This window comes from Abramis brama, assembly GCF_963993115.1.
Source record: "Abramis brama genome assembly, chromosome: 23".
In the NCBI taxonomy this organism is placed as follows: Eukaryota; Metazoa; Chordata; class Actinopteri; order Cypriniformes; family Leuciscidae; genus Abramis; species Abramis brama.
Window position 1 is genome coordinate 13,096,623 of NC_139985.1, and position 23,364 is coordinate 13,119,986.

Sequence of the window (23,364 nt, forward strand, 5' to 3'; positions counted from 1 at the left end):
GTATTGGTTAAAATGTGTATGAACCCTGATTACTTGTGCACCATCTCTGTCCATGGAAACACTGGGAGGTTTTTAATTATCTATAAATAAATGAGCTTATTGGTTCTAATTACGGGTATGTGATTCATTGCAAGACTTGAGTGAGGATAATTACATAGGACTCCAGCATGCATACACACACATACACATACACACACACACACACACACACACACACACACACACACACACACACACACGCAAAACCTCTAGATCCAGCCCCTTCATGCTTTGAGTAGTCTTGGTACCGTACGACTTAACATGCACCGCAAACTGACAAACAGTGAAACAGTGGCCAGGAATGACACTGAGGAAGAATTTTGTCTTTCCTTTGGCCATAAAGTCCATAATGACACCCAAATGCAGGAGGTCTCTTTTCCATGGGGACAAGCCTTTATAATATATAAAAACATTTCATAAATATAATTTATTACTGCAAAATGCAACAGCTACATTAATAATATGCCATATGAAGTCAATCCAATCATAAATGAAATGTTTTTTTACAAGTTATCTTTTTGAGTGTATACATGATCAGACTGTTTACACAAGATGATTTTCATTACTAATGTATGTTACCACTATTTGTTTATTTTAAAAAGCATCGATCTTGCCAGGAAAATAGCCATAGATGCTGGTATGGCAAAAAAAATACTGCAAGATGTCAGATGCTGTGTAAGTGAGATGTTACATTTTCCACTCTGAAAGATTCAGCGAGTAGTTCTATAGAATGACAACTTATTAGGGTTGGGTACCGAAACCGGGCACCGATATGGAACCTGTACCTAAGTAACCGGACCAAGTCAAAACGCAGATTTCGGTGCCTCATTTCGGTGCCACTTAAATGCCTCAGCTGTCGGTTGAAATATTTGCCCTCTGGTTCTCCGAAATGGACGTACGAAACATTTGACGTACGAAACTAGTTAACCCTTTGACGCGTATGATCGTTCACACTGGTGTGCTTAATGTTCAGTTCGCGTGATCATCAACTTCTAAATTCAAATCTGCATTCACGCGTTGGCTGGCACTGAGCCAGAGACAGACGCTCTCAGCGCTGTCATATTATATCACAACAACATACAATATACACACTGATGTCTATGGAAGTGGCAATAACAATCCTTTCAATTATAAATTGATGATGTGTTTAGATACACATTGTGTAGGTAACTATAAAATTGACTCTATTCTTCTCACACTTCACCAGCCACTTACTTTAATGTATTTCGGGAGAAGTGGATGAATTGAAGCGTTGTAGCATGACAGATACAATTCTCTGAACTGCGATGCGTAGGCTACTAACGCCCATTGTGCGTTATAGATTAACTAACATGAATCATGATCATTAGAAAGGTTTCTTAAATGACAAAACACATTCACTTACCCCTAATTTCCACCAACTGCGGAACGCCTGCGAGTTAATAGGTTTCCATTAAAGTCAATATGTGTATTTTCACTGACTGCGGAACGGCTGTGTTCCGACTCCGGCGATCCGCAGCCCCCCGGAGCAGATATGCAGAGCTTCTATTTTTGCCGGATGACGGAGAGCTCCGCAGCAATTCAGCACTTATATCGCGCGATCATACATGAATTTGCAACATTTCGTGGGTCCTCGTGACTTTAGCTGTCAGTCATGGCCGCAGCCGTTCCGCAACAAATCCGGACCTGGTGGGTATTGAAGGACGGCGGAGCACGGAGCCGACACGCACCGGAGCCGATCCGCAGCCGTTCTGCAGTTGGTGGAAATCCGGGGTTACATGTATTTAAGAATAAAAATATCAGCCAATGACTGACTGACATAACGCAACCAATCACAGTTCGTTATTTGTTCCGCGTCATGTTTTTGTGTGAAAATGTAAAGTCGATGTCCATACAATAACAGACCGGCATACATCTAATAAATTATTCATTCAAGAACGTTGTGCAAGTTTACTGCAACAATAGAGCCGCGAACCTCACGTACTTTTGAAAATCCAGCATTAAGTTGATCCTGATGAACGCTCATTGTCACAGTTGTAAACATGACGGCGTTGTTCTTCCACGAGGGGTTTCGCCTCATGGCATTTAAGGTGATGCATTCTAAAATAACGCTCACCTTGTGCAAGACATACAATAAGTCAGGAGAGGTGTCGTATTTAGCCAGAGAAGGCAAAAAATGTGAAAAGTGCGAAATGCTGAAATTTAAAGCTGGTTTGTAGCATACCAAGAATACAGACTACTTTGCTGTTATTAGTACTGTAGTGTTATTTAGAGTTAAATTATTGTATTTGGGTTAGGTGGCTTAGGTTTTATTGTGAATTTATGTAAACTTGTTGTGTTTTGTATTTAGACTACTTTGATTTTGAATTTAGAAGTTGATGATCACGTGATCTGAATGTTCTAATCACACCAGTGTGATCGATCGTACGCGTCAAAGGGTTAATTAGCGATGATGGTGCTGCTTATGTCCGCTTCGGAGAACCAGAGGGCAATGGATATTGGATATTTCATCGCAAATATTTCAACCGTCAGCTGAGGCATTTAAGTGGCACCAAGATGAGCTTTCGAAACCAGGTTTCGGTACCCAACCCTAGTCATTCATTCATTCATGAATTAGACCACACTGAAAGTTTTTTTTTTTTTTTTTTTTTTTTTTTTTGCAGCTAGTGAAGACAAAGTGAAGAACAATGTGGTGACTATATCGTATAGGTATTATTTCACAGTATATCGTACAGGAAACATTCTGAACTGGTTGGGTAATTTATTTTTATTTTTATTGTGTCGGGTTCAATTAAATCACAAAATTAGGCAGTACAGAAAATGCTCTGATCTCAGCATTTATTTATACTAATTATTATATCAATAATTATATTTATTTTTAAAATTAATTCTTCCTGGGGTTTTTTTGTGTGTTTTTTTTTAAGAAGTGGTGGAAAGTGGCTAAAATGATAGAAATTTAGAGATGTGATTTAAGATGCGAATTAAAACTTAGGTTGCCGAAGCACATGTGGCTACATGAAGTTCTTGTACTATTACCTACCTGAATTTCCCTGCTCAGCTATCCCTGACAAAGAATATGTTGGATTATTTGTTGATGCGTTCTTTTATCCTAGATTTCGTAATTATTGGGCAACTAGGAAAAAAATTGGACTCTTGACAAGTCATTTCTAAATTAATCCAAGTTATATAATCCAATATTTTGCATTGATATTTTTTAAATTAGTTTTATTAGTTTTTGCCAGAAATCCATTTATCACCAAATTCTACACTGGAGTGTCTGAATGGATAACAACATGGCAGTGGCTGCCCAACATGCTTTGTACCAAACCAAATAATGGTCCTTCTATTCCTCCGGTGTGCAGGTTCCTGAGGCTATCTCTAAATGTCAGCGAGCAGGCATCACGGTCCGTATGGTCACTGGAGACAACATCAACACAGCCCGTGCCATCGCCACCAAATGTGGAATCCTGCTGCCTGGAGAGGACTTCCTGTGCATGGAGGGCAAAGACTTCAACCAGCAGATTCGCAATGACAAAGGAGAGGTAAAATGTTGCAGCACTTTAACTACAGATGTCTGAAGTGACATAGAAAGTGCTTTTTTTAGTGTTGCCTTTGTCTTTAGGTTGAGCAAGAGCGTCTTGACAAGGTCTGGCCCAAACTGCGTGTTCTTGCTCGTTCTTCCCCAACAGACAAACACACTCTGGTTAAAGGTGAGATTTTTACGAATAGTTGGGTGAGATTTTAGTCCACACTTTCACAGCTAACCTCACTGTTTTGTAATACACCAATGTATTATAATATTAAATAAGTTGTACAAAAACCCACTGGAGGGGAGTTGGGGTTTCCTCCCATTATTATGAGCCCTATGTCACATATATTTTGGTTTACCCTGATGCAGTTCCTATGTTGTTATCTTTTAGGCATCATTGACAGCACAGTTGGAGAAACAAGACAGGTGGTGGCTGTGACTGGAGACGGCACTAACGACGGTCCTGCCCTTAAAAAGGCAGATGTTGGCTTTGCTATGGTAAATCATGTTTTTTTTGTTTTGTTTGCGTGTTTTTCAAATCGTACCATTACCGCATAAAAGATACTGGTTTAATACAAGCATATTGTGCATATACTCTTGATTTTCACTAGTCTGTTCAAGCCACTTCGTTTTGCTAATAAAATGACTGCCTTGTTGCTAATTTGTCTTTTTTATTTTGAGAGTTTGTTGCAGGGTGAGTGTCTGGCTTGTTCAATGAGGGTTTGTCAGCCAATGTTATACTGTAGCAAAGATTGCTTTAATAACCACAGAGGTTGCGTCCTAATCCTTACCCAATATCTCTTGCACTTCACCAAGCCAGAATGCCTCAGGGCATCATCGCGGCATGCTGATAAGTAAAAAAAATCATGTTTTTTGCATGTTTTTCAAATCGTACTGTTACCGCATAAAAGATACTGGTTTAATACAAGCATATTGTGCATATACTCTTGATTTTCACTAGTCTGGTCAAGCCACTTCGTTTTGCTAATAAAATGACTGCCTTGTTGCTAATTTGTCTTTTTTATTTTGAGAGTTTGTTGCAGGGTGAGTGTCTGGCTTGTTCAATGAGGGTTTGTCAGCCAATGTTATACTGTAGCAAAGATTGCTTTAATAACCACAGAGGTTGCGTCCTAATCCTTACCCAATATCTCTTGCACTTCACCAAGCCAGAATGCCTCAGGGCATCATCGCGGCATGCTGATAAGTGGCTGACCCCTGCTTGTTGCTCAGATGACCCCACAACTTAAGCAATGATAAAATTAATTTGTGCTTCAGGAAAAAGTGTTTTAATTTGTGCTTCTCACTCAAACACTTATATAGAGAGTCTGAGAAGTCTAAGAAGTGTCTGTTTCAAAAGCTGTAGGTGGTGCAATTGTACAGACTACTGACTAAAGGACATTAGGTTAGGATGAGGGCAGGCATGGTTAATTGTTTCAGAAATAGACACCCTGAAGCTCAAATATATTTTGGTTCATCATTTTGCTGTGCTGTTTGAGTCTGCATAAATACCTCTTCAGTCTTTTCACCGAATCTTCATTTAGCTGAAATATCTTTATATAAAACCAGGGCCTAAAATGAACACTTGACAAGCGTCAAATGCGAGTAAAAAGCGGCGTTGGTGAGTATTTGAAATGATGTCAAGAGCCAGTTGACCGGTAACATTTTTATGAATTCTATCAGTGCAATGTTGTGAGAACATGAACATGAACGACTCATGTGCACAGAATGCGCTTCAGACAGCACGACAGTTGAGTTCTCTTTCACGCTTAAACAACAAAAACACAGACTTTAAGACAAGGATCAAGGATAAGGATCAATCTATGCTTCATTTATACAGTGAAGACTATCCAGTGTTATTTTACATTTGATTGCTTTATTAAATGTTGCTACCTGCAAACTTACTTTTAATAATGTTTTACATTTATATTAGGTTCTTAGGTTAGGTTCTTCCTTTTTCAACCTTCCTGTTAATGGGATCCATCTCATTCCTGAGAATGAGCCTGCATCTTCAGTCATTAGACTGCTCTGATATTTACACAGACGCTCTAAAAACAGCTTCGTTCTTTATCTTACAGGGAATTGCAGGGACAGATGTTGCAAAGGAGGCCTCTGACATCATCCTTACCGATGACAACTTCACCAGTATCGTCAAAGCTGTGATGTGGGGGCGTAATGTCTATGACAGCATCTCTAAGTTTCTGCAGTTTCAACTGACTGTCAATGTGGTGGCTGTGATTGTTGCCTTTACTGGGGCCTGCATCACACAGGTACATTTAACATCCTCTGATTTAACTTCCTGGGACCCAGCATTTACTTTTTATATGCCATTATATCATCATTTTGTGTTTTTAGATAGAAACAGATTTTGAGGGAAGGAAATAAAATATTAATTTAAAAGGGATATTTCACACTTATTTTGTAGAGCACATCAGGTCATTTATAAAAATAAAGCAAGATGCTACAGGTAAAAAAAAGTACTGAAAATTCATATAATTATCTGTAAATAACTTGTAAATAAATTTAATTATTTTAGTTTTTTCCTTAGATTATGAGATATAAATTTGTTATAATTAAAATATAATTCAGACATTTAAAAAAAAAAAATAAACAAAGGAGAGAACGTTATCCTTGCATGTCTAAAAATCCCAAGATGTCCTCTTTAATATAAATATCAGGACTTCAAAATATGCATAAATGTTCTCAGAGAAATAACCACTAGAGAAGTTTTAAAATAAATTGCTGGGTTTCAGGAAAATAAACACCAGAGTATTTGGTGGCTAAGGATGGCATTGAGGGAGACGATTCATCATAATAAGCCATGATAACAGAATTCTTCAAGCAAAGTCAGAGTATTTTATATTTATTGAAACATACTGTGGCCATTTAGTGCTGGTGCCAGGCTTTGGCTAATCTGGAGCCGGACAGTCTTATTGTGTCCCTGCCTAACTACATTACATATAGAAGAGAAGAGATTACATAGAGAAGTCTCACTTCGGTTTGTTGTGTCTGCAGGACTCTCCACTTAAAGCCGTTCAGATGTTGTGGGTAAATCTGATTATGGACACACTGGCTTCTTTGGCTTTGGCAACGGAACCCCCAACAGAATCGCTCCTACTGAGAAGACCTTACGGCCGGAACAAACCACTCATTTCCAGGACTATGATGAAGAACATTTTAGGTCATGCCGTTTACCAACTTACCATCACATTTACTCTTCTCTTTGCTGGTAAGAGGCTTCTGTATTCATGATGAGGTTTAGGCAAATTTGATGAATTAAGTTAAAATTAAGTTTTATGGCATTTTGAACTATAGTAAAAACTCCCTGCAGGAAGGGACTGGCTAATTGCATTTTGTGTATAGGATTGATGTGATGCATGGTTGCTTAGCAACTAGCATTTATATTTGCAATATTCAAAGCATCAGAATTTGCCTCAAGCACCCATACGTTTTACAGTATTGGACATGATATGGAAAAACCTTCTAGAGAAAAATGGATCTGTTTACATGTCATCTCTGGACATGGCTTTTCTAAAATATCCATATGCAAAATTTAAATATATATTGAGTTCTTGTAGATCTAGAAATTAAAATTTAAGACCATTATTGCAACTATTTTTCTTGCAGAGTATTTTTTTCCATGTTAGGCTTTCATGTTAAATAAATTAAGTTTTGGGCCTCCATCCCAATTCCAAATTTCATAGTGAAAACCTGCCAGTAATAGACAGCCTATCTGTAGATCCTAGTATTATACTGGTGTGATAGATCACATCAAAGACAATCTAAAGCATGTCATAGTGCTTCAGGAGAGTTTTATTTTATGAACAGTAACACATATGTATTGCTCATTCCCATCAGTGCTCCTCCTGACATACAACACTATGCATTTTGAACTTTCACATCACTTATTTACAGAAAACATTTTTCTGTCCCCAAAGGTGAGAAGTTCTTTAGCATTGATAGCGGCCGGAACACCCCTCTCCACTCACCGCCGTCTGAACACTACACCATCATCTTCAACGTCTTTGTCATGATGCAGCTCTTCAACGAAATCAATGCCCGCAAGATCCACGGAGAGAGGAATGTGTTTGAGGGAATCTACCGGAACCCCATTTTCTGCTTCGTCGTACTAGGAACATTTGCTCTGCAGGTAATTTTTTTTAAAATCAAATTAGTTATGATTTTACTCCAATTCGTTGTTGAAATATAATCATTTACACACTGGCTGTCATTTTCATGACATCATTTTTAAACATACATTAAATAATCAAGACATCAGTAACAGGTTAAGTTAAATATAATGAATATATAGGCTAATATAGTGCGTATATTCAGCGAAAGAGTTTCTCTAGCTGACTAACAAGCTGTGGGCGCTGAATTACTTGCTTGAGGTAAATTTAATGCTACATGACATTGTTTACAAGCTGTTTTCTGATGTCTTTCCGCCGTTGAAACGCTGATTGAGCGATTACACGGAATATCTTTCAACATGCCTTCAGATGTTCATTCATGTTTATTAGGAAGAGATGATCGCGTTCACTCGTGTGCCGCTGCTTAAACTGAAGCGCCTATATAGTGATCTGTCACACCACATTAAAGAGAGTCTAAAACGTCACTATAGAACTAGTAACGAAGGAACTTTGAGTCTCTTCATTGAAGCTTATTGTATTATATATAGTAGAGTAGATTTTTTATAATGGATATATTATTATGGATATACTGTTTAACTGTGCTTCTGTTGCTTCTGTATCATAAAAGCAAAAAAGCTACTTAAGGCCATATGTTACAACTATTTTCATCTTGACTACAGAGGTTTAAAGTAATCCAAACAACACCGCTTAAGCGTGTTGAAATCGCTATATAACTCAGTCTCTCGTTGCTTATTGCTTTACTACAGTATAGCTGGACTAATGGAGTACACCTTGTTACAGATCATCATTGTGCAGTTTGGAGGGAAGCCGTTCTCTTGCACAGCCCTCACCCTCGATCAGTGGCTCTGGTGTGTGTTCATCGGGGTTGGTGAGCTGCTCTGGGGCCAGGTAAGGCAAATTCTTGCAGTACGTCATTATTTATCATTAATCAATAGCTCTATTGATTGTTTATAGCCTAAACAACATCAGTAAAGACTAAAAATCAGAGTAAAAACTAGCATTCTAGTAAGTTAGATTAGATTTACAGGTGACGAAAGTCACGAAAGAGAGTGATCCACAAGCTTGTCAGTGGTGAAATAATGAAAACATCACTATGCACAAAGCAGAATGCACACGCGTGGGTGATGTGGAACATCTTTAGTTCTCTCTTCAATCCCACCGGAAGGGCAGGGGAGGGGGAGGTGAAGCTGTGTGTGAATTCAAACCTGTGGGAGGGAACGAGGGAGGCTGGCAGACGGCAACTTGCTGCACAATTCCAGAGAGTGGTTGCTGCCATTTCAAAGTTCAGCTCAGAAAGAAGAGGACAGAGAGGTGTGAGCTTCATCAACCCCCCAGCACATGAAAGGTCCTCTGCCTCCATTTAGCCATGCTTTACAGTACATTTAAAACTCTGTATGCAGGACTGACGCATCATGTTAGGTCATCAAAGGCAGAGGAAGTTATCAAGTGCGGATAAAGTCTTTAAAGCTGCAAGCAGTCTGCTCCTTCTGGCAGTTGCATCACACATAAGCCACTTCCTACTGGGTTTCTCAGCTGATGTTTGTGCATGCAAGCATTTGTTTGTGCGCATACACGCGTGCGGCCTCACAAACCAGATACTGGGAATTTGATACATAGAAGAGAGAATACACACTACTTCTCCATGTTTAAGTTGTCTCAGTGATGTCTTGTTTCAAAAAGCTTTAACAGAGCCACCTACATGGGGGATTGCAAATAAATATCTGGATCTATTTTAGAGCTACCATAGGTGGTAGAGACTGGCATGTGTTTGTGTATGTGTGTGTGTCTGTATTGGAAAGCCCCTTTGAAACTGTAGTTTTAGAATTTAAAGAGGTTAAATTACAGTGAGACTCTTAGCAGAAACTGTCTACATTTAAGCTAAGGGGGCCGATGTCTTTTGAACATTATAACAGCATGATTTATTTTCAGTCAAAGCAGTATTCATCTGACAAAAATGATAATGATCTCAATCAGATTAACAATTAAATTTGAAGAGAGAAATTATACATTTATACTAAATACAACTAATAAAAACACCCTTGTTTATATAACTGAATTGAAAACAGCTGGGATTCAAATATTTGATCAGTGAATTTTTATAACCATTTAATTAAAATGAATGAATTATCCTAAAGATATGATTAACTTAAAATGAATCAACTTCAGATACACACACTATTTGATGAGCTGCAGTTGCCATCACTTGACCCTGTTTTTTTTTTTTTTTTTTTTTTTTTCTCATCCTCCCCCAGTTTGTCACTGCCGTCCCTACCCACCGCCTCAAGTTCCTGAAGGAGGCTGGTCACGGAATCCCCAAAGAGGACATCACTAATGAGGTGCTACCTGAAGGTGCTGATGAAATTGACCACGCTGAGATGGAGATGCGCAGGGGACAGATTCTGTGGTTCAGAGGACTCAACCGCATCCAGACTCAGGTAAGCTGCTCTTTGGTTCTACTTTCCTTCTCGTTCCTTCCAGCAATTGTCCCAGGAGAGAGTATTAATGGCTTAAATACAACAGCAGTGACCTACACACAACTTTGCCACTGTAGATGTTGTCTAGAGAAACGTCTTTGCTCTTTGGCAGCTTACTGCTGAAATACGTGAGGTTTATTGGCATTTTAGATCTAACTTTGATACAATTATTTGACGCTTATATCCTTTCTAAATGTTTAACAATTGCCATGCCACTTTGTTCTTCATTTCAAAGGGTACCACAATTTGGAGAGAAAACAATGCAAAAAACTACAACCTACTGTTGAAAAAAATGACGAGAAAAATATAACACTGCTGGATTATTTTTATTAATTTATTTTGAAAGATTTATTTTTGGTGTTTTTGCCTTTTTATTATGATAGTACAGTGAGTAGAGAGGAAGCAAAGTGGAAAAGAGAAAGGTGGGCTGAGATTGGGAAAGGTCCACAAGCCGGAACTCGAACTCGGGTCACCCGAGCTGCCCACAAGGCTGTACATAAATTAACCTTTATGTTATGTCATCGCAGATTAAAATCTAGAAATCAAAATATTTATTGCATTAATCAAGAAAAGGCTCTATCACCTATTGCTTCAATGGTGTGCAGTGTCTTTGGGTGGATTACTGAGGCGGATTGCTTGCAACAGCCATTTTAGGATTGTTTGTGATTTGGTCTTAGTGACTTGAAGGTGACATATCATGAAAATCGGAAGGGGATCTTCTTATAATATTACTGGCCCTTAATCTGTGCATTTCCACCCACGGTACCGCCATTTGGTTTACAACAGTGTAACCAGTTTAAACGCAATGGCAAAAGTTCGAGCAAATCATGCAAACTGTTCTGTCGTTGGCTGCACAAATGAGCACTGAACACTTAGAGTCCCAGCCTCAGATTAGAAAAGAGAGCAGTGGCTTAATTTAATTTTTAACGGAAATCCCCCAGAATCAGATGAATCAATGTAACTCCACAACAACTACATGTATCCACTAACCATTCAGAAACGTCCAGGTGCAGTCTAAAAGCTGCAACCTCTTCCTGGGTTTTCTCTGTAAGGCTGCACTCCGCTACTGGTTATTTGAGATTTTGGATGAGTGAGATTATTTGCATGTTTTGTTATTGTATCCGAAGCTTGTGTAAAGGATCGGCCATCTTCTGAACGGGGGCAGGGAGCAGCAGCTCCCAAAAAGGGGCAAATTTAACAAGCTATAATAAATGATCTGGGGGGTATTTTGAGCTGAAATTTCAGGCACATTCTGAGGATAATATAGATTTATATTACATCTTGTGAAAAGGGGCATAATATGTCACCTTTAAGAGTCTTCTTGACTACCCCTAACTTTTCACAGATTTAGGAACTGGTTTTAGCATTAAAATGCTTTGTGAAATACTCTTAGAGCAAACATTTAGGAGTCCTAAAATTAGGACTGACACGTCCATTATTTGTAAGAGTTTTTCCTAAATCAGCAAGTTAGGAGCTACTTTTAGCCTTAAGATATTTTGTGAATACGGTCCCAGATATAAGCAACATAAAAGTAACATTACAACTTACAAAAGGACACGAATGCGCACATGAACTTGACCATGCTTGTCTGAATGTATAACCCCCGATGTGGATACACTCTTCCCGTAACAACACGCTGAAACACAGGCAACTAAAGCACAAAGAAGTGATGACATTCTATTACAACAGTGTTCTCGTTATAATGTTATGTATATGGCAGATTAGTGCTGCACATCGTGCACTTAACTGTATTTTCATGATCAAAGTGATTTCAGGCAGCACTGTGCATTTTTAAATCCATAGTTTTCACTTTATTTTGCTGGTCTGGACATCATGCTGTTCCTAACGCTAACCGGTCAGACCTCAGGTACCGCCCAAAATGCCGCAATAACCAATCAGATAAAAAAAAAAATGTCACGGCAATCATTGCTTTCATGATTGATTGTCACAGTCACGTCCGATTACTTGTGCACATTCCTAGCAAAAAAATAGAAAATTACACAATACATTATTTGTTTAGCTAAATCAAAAAATATGTATCAAGGTTTGATCTATTTTGCCCAATTTCATAATCAGAATTTGCTGATCTGAATAAATTGGATCAGATCAAAACAGCATGTACGTTGCTCAGAATGGCATTATTAGTGAACATTCTGGACAGCCAGTGGCTGTTTTTATGTAGACATCACCCTAGTGGCCTTCAAGCTTCTCCATGGGTTAATTTGTGGAAAAGCAAGTCTCTTAAGACTGAGCAGGGACTTGTGAGCTGCTTTGGTGGCCCAGGTTGAAAAGCAGCATGTGCCCTGGAGATGACACTCTTAAAAGGCCAGTGGAGCAGCCAATGTTTCTCTGACTATATGCACAACCTGCCTGGAGATATCAGGGGACTGTGCTCACAGGGACTTGGATACAAATCCTTTTCACTCTGTCTCTGGAAATGCAACATTCGCTCGCTTTCATCTGAAGATGTGCAAGTAAACGACTGGGACTGACTTTTTTATGGAGGCCGTGTGGGAGGATCTCCTTTCACTTACCATTGCCTTCATACATTACACAGTGTTGCTGCTTACGAACAATGAGTGGATTCAGTGAGTGTTCACAGATGTATTTATCTGGATCCTCCAGGAGTGTCTGTGTGTTGGTGGGCGATCATTCTGAGAGGGTGTTCTATTAAGAATATTCTATATAAAACAATATGGTAAACCACCCACTTAAGATTGTCAGTGTATTCCACGGGCAATGATTTATCCCTCTAGATTTGCTTCCCTTCACTCCTAGCTTTGTTTTTGTTTTGTATCGTTAAAAGATGTGTAATCTGCCTTTCAGCAATGCGCCAGGTCATGGGGAAATCATGTTGCGATGCGGGACCATCTCAAACCCTTTTTTATTCTCTTTTTTATTCTTTCTCCATTTTTTTGTAACAGCTCTCATTATGTTGTTTGGGTTTAGGAATAAATATATTGAAGTAGTAGATCAATATATAAATGTGTTAGAGAAATAAGATTTGAAGTGAATGTGAAAATTAACAGCCTACAAAGTGGTGGTAAAACCATTTTGTTATTCCTATATGTAATCTCGCCTCTAATTCAATTCTTGCAAAAATAATTTTAAAGGTATCATTTTAATATATTAATGTGTGTGTGTATGTGTGTGTGTGTGTATATATATATATATATATATATATATATATATATATATATATATATATATAATATATATATTATTTTTTTTTATATATTTTTATATATATATATATATATATATATATATATATATATATATATATATATTATGTGTTTAGTCAGTGTTGCCGGTGTTCAGAAGCAACACCGGTTACATCACTTGCCCACCGCGGCACTGCCTCCACCGTCGATTTGCCTCTTTTTTTTTTTTTTTTTTTAAATCTTTTTTTAAAAAATAAAATAATTTAGTTCAGTTAGACAGCAGACACTACAATTAAAAATTTGACGTGTCTGCTTACTAAATCGTGAGTTAAATGAGAGTCGCAGCACAGATCAGCAGCAGGAGTAAGATTTCATTTATCACGAAAGCGAGGAACTGACTGAAAAGATGGAGGGATATTTCGTGTCAAAGTGAAATGTAAAAGCGCCTATTTAAGCGTATTTGTCATTGTACTGTACTGTACTGTACTGTACTGTTGTTGTGTTTTTCATTAAGAATAATAGGCTAATGAACTCACCATTCAAGCAATTCGCCCCCTAATTTGCACTAATTTGAAAGCGACACTAAAATGCGCAAGGCCGCACGGCCATGTATAACGGTGCGTTTCCACGGACGCAGAGCGAGCAGAATTCTCGATACCCAACCCTAGTCTTAAATTGTGTACTTTTGATGTCATTGTATGTTGTGTGTAATCTTATTTTGTCTTCTGGGCAAGTCAGTTGGACAGTAATGTGTGAAGGGGAGGAATAGTTTTAATGTGTGTGTGCCCTGGATACATCCAGACCCCCTGTGGTTCCAGATCACCATCTCTGCTAAATCTACCAAGCTTCCCTCCAAGCTTAGATGAGGCCAAACAGTCTTCTCGTCCTTCTTCTTTCCTCCTCCCACCCTTCACTCTTATTCCTGATTAGGAGCCAGTGAACTGACCGCAAAAACACTACTCTACTAATTAGCTCCTTATCTCTCCCCCTCCATTCCCACCATCCCACTTTCAAAATCCTCATGGATTTCTATTTTATATCTGTCATGCATGGTTAGTGGTACACAAAGAAAGAAATAATTGGCACAAGTACGACTCAGACTCATCAGTACTTTATAGAACTAGTTTCCTTTGTGCTCCCTTTCCTTTCTCCTGAAAAAAGTAGCTCCTTATATAAAACTTTCCGTTTTATCTTCCTGTGCCAGCTCTTCTCCTGGCAGACTGACTTGGTACTAACTGAACTTTTTATTTGTGGGGTTGAGGGGATGTTCTCTTTTTTTCCCTTTCAAATAACAAATGTATCTGCTCTAACCACTCCTTTTGGCCCTTGGTCTTTGTTTTACTCCCTTTCCCTTTCTTCCTCTTCCCCCCCTCCTCGTCCTCTCCCTGTTCTTTGCAGATGGATGTGGTTTATACATTCCAGACAGGCCAAACGGCGGTGCCTGGGGCCCTGCGTCGCCAGCCCTCCGTGGTCAGCCAGCAAAACGACGCAAAAACTGTTTCTAGCCCCACCCATGTAGGGATTTCCTCTTCCTCCCTGTCTGCCAACTCTGCTGCAGCTGCTGGGCCGCCTGCCCCTGCTTCCTCTTCTACTACAGGCAGTGAGTGCCACATAACACAAACTAGCACTGCCATTGCATGATGGCCATTCTGAATGCTTTCATGATCTGCCTGTTAACCTCCAGTAAACCAATAACCATCCTTTTTAGACCACTCTTCCTCTCTCTTTTAAATTTTTTTCCCAATCTATCCTTCACAATCTCCCAACTAAAGCTGCTCCTCTGCATTATTTCTGTGTCTTTCTCATTCACTTTGCATTTTTTCCAACGCCTGAACCAGTGCATCATGTGTGATTTGAATATGGAAGGCCTTGCTGTTATCTGCATGCGAGTTACCAGTGGCAGGATTTTTTTAGGTTGGCCTAACATCTAATGTAATTATTTAGTTCCCTTTATTAGGATAAATAGTTTTATTTGTACATATATATAAGAGGTAATGGCTATACGTTTTTTTTATCCTCTTAATTTTTTTTCCTTTTGCTATTTTCGGGTCAAACAAACATGCTTAAAGTCCCTGTAAAGTCAAAATTAAGTATGTGTTCTGAGTTTGTCACACCACAGAAAAATGTGTTATTAGCCACCCAGCTAAATTTGAATGATAAAAAAGCCGGCAAGTACATAAAATAAGCTATCAAAATCTTGAAAAAATGAGCAGTAGTCTCTGCTCTCAAACGCTGGGGGCGTGCGTGTCCGCTGGCTGCGCTGAAACCACGCCCACTCGCGGGAAAGCTACCGTCGCCACACTCAACTGTCACCGCTACAGCCGGAATGGATGCTCCTAGCAGCTTAATTTGTTTTACAAAGCCATACATGTTCGAGCCTGGACTACCTACTATAATTATAACATGAGCACACAAGGCAACTTACACTCATTGGTGGGCACGCACTGCCGACGATGGCACCAGTTGTCGGCGCGACGGGAGGATGATCGCCGAGGCGGGAGATAGTCAGTTCGGCCCCATTCACCAGTAACAGCGGATTATCAGTGAATCCCAGTTGTCTCCGACGAAAGTTTATAAAACTATCCCGTGTAAAATGATCACTACAGAGGCGGGTTTTGGCGGTGATCCTCGACTCTCCATCAAGGTGGCTCTTCACAAAATTAATCCACCTCTTGTTGATATGATAGTTTTTCGGAAATTTGAATAAGGACACCAATCTGTTTTGTACGTGATCGCATCCAGGTAATACGCATTTCTGTGACGAAGGCATAGCTAGCTAGCAAACTGTAGGATGTAGTAACTAATAGTACTGACAGTAACTCGCGATCGGCAAACTGATGTGAATGTGCTATATTGTTAGGGGAGGGGCCAGCGTCAGGTGCTCCAGTGCGTCATCAAGTAGGGGCGTGTCCAGGAGCTCAGGGGCTTCAGTGCGTCATCGAGCCCCCGTTTTAGCCCCGCCCAAAAAATCCAGAACACAGCAATGGTGGAAAACCGTTTAACGGTCTAACTCCACAATTCAGTACTTCACAGTTCACAGTCTTTGTAATATGATTTAGCAATACATTTCTAACATTTATAATGTATTAAGAATTTTTTTTTAGAATTGCCTTTACAGGGACTTTAATAAATGTCCAGCCGAGTGTCCATTTTTATATATTTTTTTGTCTCAAGATTTTTATATAATTTTTTTATTTATTATATATATTTTTATTTACTTTATTAATGCTCAGTTTTCAGTAGCACAATGTCCTAACTACCCCTTACTCAATGTAGAGTAAAACGATATACCAATAAAATCCATGTAAGAGTTATGATCATCAGCAATGTTGCGCATCACATTTTGACGGATGCTATTTTTGGTGCATTTCACTGTGTAATCCCATCGACAGTAGGGCTGAACGATTAATCGCAACAAAACCGCACGCGATTTGCGATTACTTTATGCGCAGCTTGTCAGTGGAGTGCGGCTGATTGGTAGTAAATACTGCCCCATTTGAACGCCAGAGGGCGCTCTCATGCAAACACGATAAATATGCCCCGCCGCAGAAGTACAATAATGCGCATCATTCCAGGAAACCCTATCGCTGTAGCTGAATAAACAGAAGATTGAAACGCTTTGATTAAACATGACTTATAAACAGTGTTGGGTAAGTTACTCAAAAAAAGTAATCCACTACAAATTACTAATTACTGCTCTAAAATTGTAATTTGATTACATTACTGATTACTGCATGTAAAAAGTAATCAGATTACTAATTACTTTACTTTCAAGTTACTTTGAAAACCTATTAAACCTACAATACACTACAAAGTGAAACTCAGTTCTTTCCATAATTTAATATTGACTGAAAAATATTACAGAAATATGAAAACAGAAACTTGACTTAAAAGATCCAATGCATTTCTAGAACTTAACATTCTTAAAGGGATAGTTCACTTTGAAATAAAGTTTTGGTATGTTTTAGCTTACCTCAAGGGCATCCAAGATGTAGGTGTATTTTTTTCCGCAGTAGTTTCAATTTTGATATTTTTAGGTCAAACCGTTCTTGTCTGTCAGTCATTTAATGCAGGTCTGTGGTCACCACCTCAAAGAGCATGCACATAGTCCAAATTAAAGCAATTCCCCATCGTCCAAATTAAACAATTCCCCATCGTAAGTACACATTCATGGCCTAAGACACGAAACGAGCGGTTTGTATGAGAAAACGAACCGTATTTATATCGTTTTTACCTTTTGTACACAGCCACGTCCAAGTGATCTGAGGGCGCAGGCGCTTCCTAGTGTGTGACGTGTGCGCAGACTGGTGCATAGATATACACTAGATGTCGCCTTGTCTTCGGCAGTTCATTGGAACGAATGTCTTTAAGGCGACATCTAATGTATATATCTATGCACCAGTCTGCGCACACGTCACACACTAGGAAGCGCCCGCGCCCTCAGATCACTTGGACGTGGCTGTGTACAAAAGGTAAAAACGATATAAATACTGTTCGTTTTCTCACACAAACCGCTCATTTCGTGTCTTAGGCCATCAATGTGTACTTGCGATGGGGAATTGTTTAATTTGGACGATGGGGAATTGCTTTAATTTGGACTCTGTGCATGCTCTTTGAGACAGTGACCATAGACCTGCATTATATGACTGATAGACAAGAACGGTTTGACCTAAAAATATCAAAATTGAAACTACTGCGGAAAAAAAGACACCTACATCTTGGATGCCCTTGAGGTAAGCTAAAACATACCAAAATTTAATTTCAAAGTGAACTATCCCTTTAACATAAACTTGCCTAACAATGAAAACTGTAGTCTTTTTAAATGTGTCTACAGTATGTCTTATCTACAACATTCCTTGCTGCGTGTAACATGCACTGTATGTGTGCTAGCTTGTACTAACTGTGTTTGTGTGCATTAAAGACAGGAACAAATACTTTTAAATTGATAACACTTGAAAACAGTATTTATTAAAATACACTTTATAAAATACAGTATTTATAAAATAAATTAAAAAAACATTGCATATTTGAATACAGACCTGTCTGTCACGGGTATCATCGTAAGCAAGCCTCTAAATGACTGCGATTCCAGTCGACAAGGGCAGCATTTCCTCCACCACATACGCTGCTACAGCTCTCTTCACCTGTCCAGAAGTTACCTTCCCTCCCGATCTTGAACAAAAATCCAATCTAGCTTGTTTAGACGAGGTTGCACCACTCTCGTCTCGGGCTTGGGTAACGTTATCCTCCTTGGCGACGAGTTTTGTCGTAGAATGCACTCTGTTCAAGTGCTTCAACAAATTGCTGGTCGAGTTAATAGCGGTAGAAAGTTCTTTTAGAAATTGCGCACAGTTTGCATTTAACAGTTATATATATTTTTTTACGCTCAAAGAACTCAAAATAATGTTTATATTTCCACTTGAAGAAACAACCACCACACTTGTCTCCGTCCATTTTAGCAGCACGAGTTCTCCGGTAAATGCTCAATAACTGACGCAGCCACCCCAAAACGTGATTAGAAATGCATTTTAATTTATTTACTTTAATATGTTTTCTTAACAATACATTTGTAACGCAAGTAACTTAATTTTATTGACATCAGTAACTGTAACTGATTTTAAAATTGCGATAAGCCATCTCGATTTAAGTGCGATTACATGGAAAGTGCGATTAATCGTTCAGCCCTAATCGACAGTGATATCTAAATGGCCAAAATCAAGTAAATATGATGAGTAAATATCCACACAATGGGCCACGTTCATGAAATACAAACAGGATTAATGTCTGTGTCCATTTTTCATAAAAACCTGTTCTTAAATAAACTTTGAAATTCATTGCAACAACTTTTGCAAGAATGGTTTTACAAACAGTTTGCACAGAAATTCATTATATTAATGAATTATGCCCTATCCGGGCTCTACAGTGCGAGTATTTCACTCGCATTTACGCCTAAAAATAGTGCGAACTTGAAAAATAATTTACAAGCACAGTGCGCGAGTGACGGGCTGTTTTCAATACACTGAACGCGATGATGCGAAGCATACCATCGATTTCACATGGAAAGCAAACAAGAGGACGGGATCGCAATGATTTCACATGGAAAGCAAGGAAGAGGACGGGGTCGCAACTGCGCGATGTGAACATAACATGATGACGTGCTTAACTTTATTTAAATGAGAGCGACGATTCGCAACCAATGAGCCAATCACTGAAATAGTGTGGGAATGTGCGGGAACTGCTGGATTTTAAGTGAGAGAGTCAAGTGAATCCTCCCAACAGTGCTAAATATAAACGTGTGAGAGCGTGTTATTGGCTATATGTCATGTTATAGCCAGATATGACTACTGCAACACGCATCACGACAGATGAGCGATCTATTCATCAAGCCAACGCGCAAACTGCCGCAAATGAAAGTGAAAGTAAGTCATAGACGCTCAACACACAATCAAATCAAATCAAATCAAGTATATTTGTATAGCGCTTTTCACAATACAGATTGTATCAAAGCAGCTTCACAGTATTAAAATAAAATAATACAACAAAGTTTGTTTCTAGTGGAATTTATTGATTGATAGAATAAAATTAAATATCCCCAAAATATCCCCAACTGAGCAAGCCAAAGGCAACAGTGGCAAGGAACCGAAAAAACTCCATCAAGCGGCCTAATGGTGTCCTAAAACTCCATCAGGTGACCTAATGGAGAAAAAAAAAAAACCTTGGGAGAACCCAGGCTCAGTCGGGGGCCAGTTCTCCTCTGGCATTTATGAACTAGAGGCCGGATTGTAGTTTGAAACTGTGAGATTAACAATATTATATGAATGCCTGGCTGAAAAGATGCGTCTTTAATCTAGTTTTAAACTGGGAGAGTGAGTCCGAGCAACGAACAGTATCAGGAAGGCTATTCCAGAGTTTTGGAGCCAAATGTGAAAATGCTCTCCCTCCTTTGGACAATCATATACAATCATCATAATCATAATACAATCATATTCATTAATAGTAAAGAAACTAAATGATATTAGGCTACCAGTGCTGCTGTCGCTCTCTCCTATCGCTGATTTTGAAATGAGCTTATGATCAATAAAATGCAGCTCATATCTGTTGCTTTTGGTGACGTGAACTCTGCATAGGCCTAACGTTACATTAAATCTGCACATAGCGTGGGAATAGAAGATCCGCTTTATATAAGTTTTGTGAAAACACACTTATGTGACTAACGTTAGGTGTAAATGGAATCGTTTTGATCAGTAAAAACGCATGAAGTGACCAGGTGTAAACAGGCCCCTACACCATAAAAAAAGTCAAGTAAACACTTAGTGAGCTAGGTACGCAACACAGTATGAAGCCTATAGTCATTATCTCAAAAGACCAAGTGCAAAAAAACAAAACGAGGAACACCCGCACACTATCAATACTTGCAAATGAGTATCACAATTTTATTAGTAACATTTAGGTCTCACCAAAAGACCAAGTGCAGAAACTGAAGTTACGACCAAAACAGTCAGAGGACAGGAAGACGACAAAAACTAATTTTTGAGGACAACTTAATGTAGCCTACTGCAAGTACTGCAAAGGAAAAAAGCAAGCGGGCATTTGTTTTGTTTTTAGCACTTTATACTTTATTGAGGTGTTCATTCTTTTTATATATTTTGAAGTAGGCTAAATAATAATAATTGCATAATTATTAAACAGGTAGTTCACCCAAAATAGAAAATTCTGTCATGTATTACTCTCCATCATGTCGTTCCAAACCCGTAAGACTTTCACTCATCTTCGGAACACAAATTAAGAACTTTTTGATGAAATTGAGAGATTTCTTTCCCTCCATTGACATCCTACACAACTACAACTTTGTTGCTTCGAAAAAAGTTCATAAAAAGATCATAAAACTAATCCATATGAATTGAGCAGTTTAATCAACTTTTTTCACTGTGCTTCTATATTTCTTTGTGTGCTCCTAAATTTTTTCATTTAGGAGCACATGTACTCATTGGGAAAAATTTAGCGTAGAGCCCTGCCTATGATTTTATTCATTGGAATTTTTGTGCCCTTGAAGTGTACTATGGTAAGAGGATGCCACACATAGGATTGTTTTAAATGACAGTGAGCAACTGAATCCCTTCACGAAGGACCCTCTCTACACTTAAATTTTGTAGCGTTAAAAGGATAGTTCACCCAAAAATTAAAATTCTATCATTAATTACCCTCATGTCGTTCCAAACCCGTACAACTTGAGTTCATCTTCAGAGCACAAATGTAGATCTTTTTGATGAAAATCTGAGAGCTTTCTGTCCCTCCGTTGACAGCTACACAACTACCACTTTGACGCCTCAAAAGTTCATAAAGAGATCGTAAAACTAATCCATATGACTTGAGTGGTTTAGTCAAATTTTTCCAAAGATACACAATCACTTTATATGATGAACAGATTAAATTTAGGCTTTTAATCACATTTAAACATTGGTCAAACGCACGGCGTGGTTTGGTGTTTTTTTGGGGGGTTTTACATAGCAGCAAAATCGACTTGATACTTCATTTATGGGTTATACATCATTCAAAACCGTAAAGTGTCTACTATTATTTGTGTCCATGTACAATCAAAACAAATAGGGTGTGCTTTCTGCCGTCTCGGCTTCCGTGAACTTTTTTCTGGAGCGAATTTTTTTTTTACATTTATTTATTTATATATATATATATATATATATATATATATTTATATTTATATTATTTTTGTTTAATACAGATGAGAATGACAGTGACCAGATACCACCCTGCATGTGAACTTGGACCACAAACTCTCATATGACTCTCTTCAAATGTTTGCTTTTCCCCCTGAGAGTGTTCACAACAGTGTTGACAATTTTCTGTTTATGTGTCCAAGGAAACGCGAAAGAGGAATCAATTCTGCATTCGAGCGCTGTCTGAAACGCGCCTCTCTCTCTCTCTCTCTCTCTCTCTCTCTCTCTCTCTCTCTCTCTCTCTCTCTCTCTCTCTCTCTCTCTCTCTCTCTCTCTCTCTCTCTCTCTCTCTCTCTCTGTCTGTCTGTCTGTCTGTCTGTCTGTGCGCGAGTCCTGGTTTTCAGCTCTTCTTCCGTGATTAAAATTGTTTGAGAATGTGTAAATTGGCAAGTCAATACACGTCCAAATTATGAACTTTCACTCTATGATGGTTAAATTTAGCAGTTAATCCGCGAATCACGTGTGCTGAACCGAATCTAGTGCGATCCGTTCATCCCCTAGCACGTTATCTCGTTGAATATCATTGGCAGAATCGTAGAAATGCAGGATTAAGATCGCGTGGGGGGTTGAATCGAGATCGCAATCTTTTAATGATTAATCGTGCAGCTCTAATGTGATGTTTACTTATATATTTGGATTTGTTTCCAGGTATGACTATCAAAATAAGCTTTTGACCCTCATTTATTTGGATTATATTGTTAACTAACTTATAAATAATAACTTATAAATAAACTACAAACAAACAAACAAAAAAAATTTGTCCTCAGATTTTTTCTTGTAGTTCCCGTCACATTCTTCATTGATAGGCCATTTTGGGGAGGTGTCATTGTCTGTGTGAATCACCATTATTCATGATCATCTACTTCTAGCATATGGCCTTTCTAAACAAAGTGTATTAAAAAAATGTAATCAATATATTGTTTTATGTGAATGAGTGTGCAAGATGATTTCCACATTTTGTGACAAAAATTCTAGTCTACAAGATACAGTTCTTAAATGTCTTATAAACAAATGTTTGTTTTATGTCCTTATTTCAGTGACTTAAAATGTTAGTTTTTTCAACAACCACGCATAAACAATATTTTCTCAAAATTATCCATTACTCTGCACCGCGGAGGGAGTAGGGGTCATAGTGATGCTCACCTTCCTATTGAATTTTCCCTCTTTCTCTTTTCTGGCTCACTCTCTCTTTTTTTAACACCAGCCCTCTCCCTCTTTTCACAACTGCTTTTACACACTTGCTCACACTTTTCTCTTTGTCTCCCCCCCCCCCCCTCTTTTTTTGCAGCCTCGTTT

General features: G+C 38.6%; 1 protein-coding gene across 8 annotated transcripts in view; it reads left to right on the forward strand.

The window, feature by feature from the left end:
* Positions 1–23,364, forward strand: part of atp2b4 (ATPase plasma membrane Ca2+ transporting 4) — a 134,809-nt gene that overhangs the window by 107,787 nt on the left and 3,658 nt on the right. For 6 of the 8 annotated variants that reach the window (XM_084100099.1, XM_084100098.1, XM_084100102.1 and 3 more), the window contains 8 exons: positions 3,381–3,560; positions 3,641–3,728; positions 3,939–4,045; positions 5,623–5,814; positions 6,560–6,773; positions 7,483–7,694; positions 8,476–8,583; positions 9,948–10,130. In XM_084100099.1, coding sequence (XP_083956225.1) covers positions 3,381–3,560; positions 3,641–3,728; positions 3,939–4,045; positions 5,623–5,814; positions 6,560–6,773; positions 7,483–7,694; positions 8,476–8,583; positions 9,948–10,130 — 1,284 coding nt within the window. Of the gene's footprint in view, positions 1–3,380; positions 3,561–3,640; positions 3,729–3,938; positions 4,046–5,622; positions 5,815–6,559; positions 6,774–7,482; positions 7,695–8,475; positions 8,584–9,947; positions 10,131–14,731; positions 14,934–23,364 lie in introns of all 8 variants that reach the window. The other 2 variants (XM_084100105.1, XM_084100104.1) reach the window with 2 other exon arrangements.